At 39.4% G+C, this 6,852-nt stretch overlaps 1 protein-coding gene across 1 annotated transcript; it reads left to right on the top strand.

Annotated features, from left to right (window-relative positions):
• The first annotated feature begins 549 nt into the window (after nt 1-549).
• Nucleotides 550-3,887, top strand: LOC122665327 (phytosulfokine receptor 1-like). Its single transcript, XM_043861445.1, has one exon. The coding sequence runs from the start codon at nt 817-819 to the stop codon at nt 3,847-3,849; it is 3,033 nt and encodes a 1,010-aa protein (XP_043717380.1). The 5' UTR covers nt 550-816; the 3' UTR covers nt 3,850-3,887.
• The last annotated feature ends 2,965 nt before the right edge of the window (nt 3,888-6,852 follow it).

Consider the following 6,852-nt stretch of genomic DNA (forward strand, 5'->3'; position numbering starts at 1 on the left):
CCAAGGCAATGCTTACGTAAATATGTACTCTCATTAACTAGTGCATGTGCAAACTCTAGAGACCCAGACAGTGATCTCTTTCCCATTATAAGTCATCAAAACAGCAGAACTAAATTAGGACCCGGTCCAACCAGTTTTATAATGATACAATAACCTCATACCTACTTTCCCATTAAGGGAGTGCGCAGGATTAGACAATTACGCCATAAGCGTCTGTTATACAATAACATTAAAGGTGAGCCACGGCGGCCCGGGTTAGATTTTAATGATGCAGAGCACGTGTAGGAACGCAGATAGAGTTTGACTTTATTTTTTATTTTTCTTAATTCGTCGCGTAGCGCTAGTACCGCCTATAGCCGGTCTCAGACCGGTTCAACCGGTCACTGCATGACCGTTTTAACAGAGTTCACAAGCTCATCAATGGCTCACTGGCCACAACTCAAAAGTCCTCTTTCTCTCTCTACACGCAGACAGGAGCCAAGTTAACAAGCCTCGATCAGAGCTTCAGAGTCCCAAAAAACGGTTAGAAGTCAAAAGCTAATCTCTCTCAATCTTTCTGACAAGTTCGTCTTTCCTTTGCCGTTCAATCTACTTCGTCTCTGTTAAAATATTCTTTCTCTGTTCGTTAGTTTCATTGAAACTACTACTCTCCTTGTTATATTGGTTATTTGTTCTTCTGATCTTGAAGAATATAGAAGAAATCATAAAACCCAGACCAGAAATTCCAATAGCTGAAATGGGTTTTACTGGGAATGGGTTTTGATTCTGCAACGGATGGCCCCCGTTCATTAATTCCTTGAAAGGCTGTTTTTCGAGATGGGTGTTGGAAATTTCTGGGTTTTGATAATTATCCTTGGCTTCTGCTTCCAAGCTCGGGTCTTGAATTCTCAGAACGTGACCTGCAACTCTAAAGACCTCATAGCATTGGAGGGTTTCTTGAAGGGCTTGGAATCAGGAATTGCTTCGTGGGGCAGTAGTGGTTCTTCTGATTGCTGTAATTGGGTTGGCGTCAATTGCTCTTCAAATTCTACAGATTCGGGCAAAAGGGTTGTTAGTTTGGAGCTTGGGAGAAAAAAATTGAAAGGGAATTTATCCGAATCCTTGGCTGGTTTGGATCAGCTGAGATTCTTGAATCTCTCTCACAATTCCTTCAAAGGTACTGTTCCTTCCAATCTATTTCATTTGCAGAACTTGACAGTCCTTGACTTGAGCTATAATTATTTCTCTGGCTTGCTTCCTCTTGAGACTGATCTACCCTCTCTTGAGTATCTTGACCTTTCTGAGAATCTGTTTGAGGGTGACATTGACACTGGTATCTGTATTAACTCGACCCAAATTCAAGTTCTTAATCTCTCCATGAACTACTTCCTTGGAAGTTTTCCTTATGGTTTTGGCAATTGTACTTCGTTACAACATCTTATTCTCAACTCAAATAATCTATCTGGGAGTTTGCCTCAGGATTTGTTTTTGCTAGGAAAGTTGAGGACATTGTATCTTCAGGATAACATGATTTCTGGGTCTCTGAGTGATCAGATTGGTAACCTGACATACCTTATCGAATTGGATATCTCCACCAATAACTTCTCTGGATCAATCCCAGATGTTTTCGACCGCCTTAGAGAGATAGAACGTTTTTCAGCCTATTCAAATCAATTTGTCGGTGGCTTACCTATTTCCTTGTCAAATTCCCCAACCATCATTTCGCTTAATCTGAGGAACAATTCGTTAAGTGGTTCATTCAATCTTAATTGCTCAGCCATGGCTTCTCTCACCTCCGTGGATATGGGTTCTAACCAATTCCATGGTCCAATCCTTGATATTCTCTCCTCCTGTAAAGAACTGAGAGCCATAAATTTCGCCCGGAACAATATTAACAGCCAAATACCCGAGAGCTTCAAAAACCTCCATGTACTATCTTACCTGTCACTCTCAAATACCAACCTCTACAATCTTTCAGCTGCTCTTGTGGTGCTACAACAATGCAGAAATCTTACAACTCTGGTTCTTACATCGAATTTCCATAAGGAAGGAATGCCTTTAGATGCAAACCTAGACTTTCGGAACCTGAATACCCTCATTATTCCAAACTGCGCTCTCACAGGTTCGATTCCGACATGGTTGAGTAACTGCACCAATTTGCAGCTTTTGGATCTCTCGTGGAACCAGTTGGGTGGAAACATTCCAGATTGGTTGGGTGAGCTGAAATTTCTCTTTTATATGGACTTATCAAACAACTCTCTTACTGGAGAAATCCCTAAAATCTTGACTACACTGGAGAGCCTCATCAACAGCACTATCTCAGTCGAGCCCTCACCTGACTTTCCATTTTTCATCAAACGGAACCAAACTGGAAGTGCATTGCAGTATAATCAGATTGGTAGCTTCCCTCCTTCGTTGGTCCTGAGCAATAACATGCTCAATGGATCAATTTGGCCAGAATTTGGAAAACTGAAGGAACTCCTTGTTTTGGATCTGAAATCAAACTTTCTGTCTGGACACATTCCCAGTGAGTTGTCAATGATGACAAATTTGGAGACTTTGGATTTGTCACATAATAATCTGTCAGGAACCATACCTGATTCTTTGGTCAATCTCAGCTTTCTTTCGAAGTTCAGTGTTGCTTATAATCAATTATGTGGCAGGATACCATCAGGAGGTCAGTTCCTGACCTTCCCAAGTTCAAGCTTTGAAGGGAACAAGGATCTGTGTCAACGCTCTGGCCCTTGTTCTGCTGATCAGAGTCCTGCAGCGATCCCAAAAAAAGCGAGAAACAAGGGGATTATTGTTGGAATGGCTGTAGGGATTGGTTTGGGTTCAATTTTCCTACTTGTTCTTGTGGCTTTGATCATGTCAATGCCTTACTGTAGGAGAAGGGATGACCCTGAGGAAGAATGCATTGATGCCAGCAGTAAAGAGTTGGAGCAATTGGGATCAAGACTGCTGGTTCTGTTCCACAAGGAGAATAATAAAGAGCTCTCCATTGATGACCTGCTAAAATCCACTAATAACTTTGACCAAGCAAATATAATTGGATGCGGCGGTTTCGGTCTTGTCTATAGAGCTACTCTTCCAGATGGGAAGAAGGTTGCAATCAAACGGCTCTCTGGTGACTGTGGTCAGATGGAAAGGGAATTCCAAGCTGAAGTTGAAGCCCTCTCAAGAGCTCGTCATGAGAACCTTGTCCTCCTTCAAGGTTATTGCATGCATGGAAATGACCGGCTATTAATCTACTCATACATGGAAAATGGAAGCCTGGACTACTGGTTGCATGAAAAGCTTGATGGAGCTTCCTCACTAGATTGGATGACTAGGCTTCGAATAGCACAAGGTTCAGCAAGGGGATTGGCATACTTACACCAATCATGTCAGCCCCATATCCTGCACCGTGATATCAAGTCAAGTAACATCCTGCTAGATGAGAACTTTGAAGCTCATTTGGCTGACTTTGGACTTGCTAGACTCATTCTTCCTTATGACACTCATGTGACAACCGACCTTGTTGGAACTTTGGGCTACATCCCTCCTGAATATGGTCAAGCCTCTGTGGCCACATATAAGGGTGATATATATAGTTTTGGAGTTGTTCTGTTGGAACTACTTACAGGAAGGAGACCGATGGATATCTGCAAACCAAAAGGATGCCGGGATTTGATCTCATGGATGCTTCAGATGAAGAAGGAGAAGAGGGAAAGTGAAATTTTTGATCCACTCATCTATGACAAGCAAAATTATAAGGAAATGTTACGAGTTCTTGAGATAGCGTGCCTTTGCTTGGATGCATCCCCTAAAATGAGGCCTTCAACCCAGCAGATAGTTTCATGGCTGGATAATGTTGATGTCAATGGCTGACTAATCTATGTTATGGAGAAGGATTATATAAATAGCACATGTAAATACTTTCTACATTCTCAACATTTTGGAACTTTATCTTGCTCTTCTTCTTCTTCTTCCAAAGCAACAAATCCAACATCTGAGAATATGTAACTCTCAATCAATAAAGAATTTTCTAACACTGAATAGAAAATGGTGTCTCTCAAACCTGTATGTAATAAAGTTTCTGAATCTATGTTAGTGATGCTAATCATTATTTATTACAGAGCTAAGAATTTTAATTTTCTTAATGTCTTTATTGTTCCTCATAAATCAGCTCCCATCATACCAACTCAACAGATCAATGTATATCCTCTGACTTCCGTATAGTAGTTTTTTAATCCAATATTTGAGGTTCGTTGGTTTAGGCTCAGTTGCAGGCTGTCGATCCACACCTTCTGCCTGAAAATAGTGTTGAAAAGAGCAGAAAGGTGTTGATGCTACTCTCATGTTTCTCAATAGCATTGCAGAATTCCGAAATGGAAAACAGAGTAACAAGGGCTGGGCATAGAAACGGTCAAGAATTTGAATCCTCTTAGCATGAGTGATGCTTGAGAGGTAGGCAGGAAATGTTCAGAATGGTTGGCACCCTCCATTTCATGAATATACCTTGGAGTTCTCTTGGATCTAGAAGAATCAATCAGATGATCCTGTCCTTTTGAAACCTCTTACATTTTTGCTCAACAGTTCAGCAGAAAGTAATCAGAATGGTCCTTATCCTTTAAAGTTGTTACACTCATGTTCTACAGTCCAGCAAAAATCCTTAAGTATGGTTATTCAGAAAATAAAATTCATACTTGACCGAAGATATCTCCTTGACAAAATGCATGAATGGTTGGTTTGGAGTCTTCAGATCGTTAGTCTTCTTGTTTGCTGCTGTGTCCTAAAATGAGAACATTCCCCCTTAAAAGGTGTGGTACTCATGTTCGATTTAAATCTGTCAAACTGTGAACAGGTTTATTGCAGAGAGTACATGAAAAATAATAGTAGAGTTCCTGAACTGAGTTGGACTGCTTCCATGTGCATAATTTTTCTTCTGGATATAGAACAGGAATTTGTTTATGCAGGGCATAAGACCACCTCATAACTTGGTTTCTTCAACAACATTTCCATATCCACATGCTATGGACAGCCATTCATCTTCAGAATACTGGCTTGATGAGAACATGCCAACCTTAATAGGATGGAGAAGAGAAGAGAAGAACTGTTGACAACTCCTACTAATCAGTGCTAGATCAAGAATCTCAGAACTCTGATTATAGATAAACTACTGGGAGGGATAAACATTAGAACTCCTGTCGATGATGACTTGATATAAAATTTGCTGATACTTTCAATTGATTAAAGCAAAATTCAATTGAAGTGTGCTTGTGTACAAGCACTAGTTATTCATAACTTCGCCTTTTCCTCCTGCATTTCCATCCTCTGCTGTTCTTACTTCTATGTGCTCATGCTTTCTGTATCTATTGCTAATGGTATTAGTGCATAGCAATTGTTGATGATTAGAGAAAGATTTACTGAGGTAGGTCCTCTAAGCTTTGGCATTGTTAATGACAAATGACCCAAACTGTAAACAAAATCATTTCTATGATCACCAATGTTAAAATCAGAGACCCATTTAGTGGTATTTCCTAAAGAAAATTGTAGTTGTGGTATATCTGAATGTGATTCATATTTGCTGTCTAGTCATGGATAACTTTTACATAGAGAGAAGTCCGTGATTTGTAAGAACAGGGGAATTTGGAAAGAAACAAATCATACCTCAGAGGGCAGAAATGAAGAAACCAAAATAAAATTGACTTTCAAATAATTACAACAAAAGGACCTGTCACCTTTACTTAAGTCTTAAGCAAGCCCTTACCAATAACCATAATCATATATTTATACATATATACAACTCCTCATTCTTAACTTCTTGTGGTGTAGGAAGCCTTGGGAAAGAATAAGCACTCAAATGTTGGTCATTATTGTAAGATGAATGCACCACTATGCACTCCCACCAAAAATAAATAAATAAATAAAGGAAGACTTTATGGAATAATAATCATATGTTAACAGTGGGTTTCATTGAGTCTAACTGATTCCTATGTATTTTAAGGCCACGCACAGTTGCCGGCCGTTTAAGTAATTAGGTCTCCTCGTAGGCTAGGGCATGGACATGTTTCTATTCAATCGATTGGTTGCTAGTTCACAATCGGGGAAATAAACGGGCTAACTGTGCTAGGTTCATGAATATGATTGGTTTTCATGCCTGAATTTTATAATTATGATCCACACATTTCTTTGTATTTTTCCTGTTTTTCTATTATATATTTGACTCTTGGCAAATCTTGATGAGCACTGCAACATGCAGCAAGAGGCATATTGACCTTTAACCACCTTGGAGAATGATGGTGGAAACTAAGAAATAAAAGAAATAATTCAACTCCTGACTTGGACATGCCAACTAAACTTGATGGCATTTTCTAGCCCTTGTAGGGACTCAAGTTGATTGACTCTTGGCACTTAAAAGAATATGATGATGTAAATTCAATTAGTTGTTACTTGAGGAAGAGAAAATGTACTCTCAGATGAGAGATCAAATCCTAGGTTCTAACCTGCTTTCCACATGGATTAGAAAAAAAGGTTTTGAACTTTGAAATTCAGAAACTCGGAAAAATTATACAAGACTTTTGAATGTCAAATTTTGATATAATGTTCTTAGGGAAGGGAAGGGAACTTGTAGAATTTCCTTGTGTTATGACAAACTAGGGCTTAATTTGGAGGCCAAACCGAAAAGCCCGACTAAACCTGACAAGAAAAAACAGACTAACTGAATTCCTCTTTGGTCCGATTCCAGTTTTTCATGTTAGAAAATATCTTTCCGGAGTGCCCGAGTGCAGTTTTAGACGAATGAGAGAACCCCCTTTTGAAATATTACAATAAAGGATAGCATTTATGATTTATCAACTTCTCGCACAAACAATGATATGTGAGGAGGCG

This window comes from Telopea speciosissima, chromosome 6 (assembly GCF_018873765.1).
Source record: "Telopea speciosissima isolate NSW1024214 ecotype Mountain lineage chromosome 6, Tspe_v1, whole genome shotgun sequence".
Classification (NCBI taxonomy): domain Eukaryota; kingdom Viridiplantae; phylum Streptophyta; class Magnoliopsida; order Proteales; family Proteaceae; genus Telopea; species Telopea speciosissima.

Bases quoted from the DNA above. Each gene is read 5' to 3' on its own strand.
- LOC122665327 (XM_043861445.1), top strand. From the start codon at position 817: ATGGGTGTTGGAAATTTCTGGGTTTTGATAATTATCCTTGGCTTCTGC.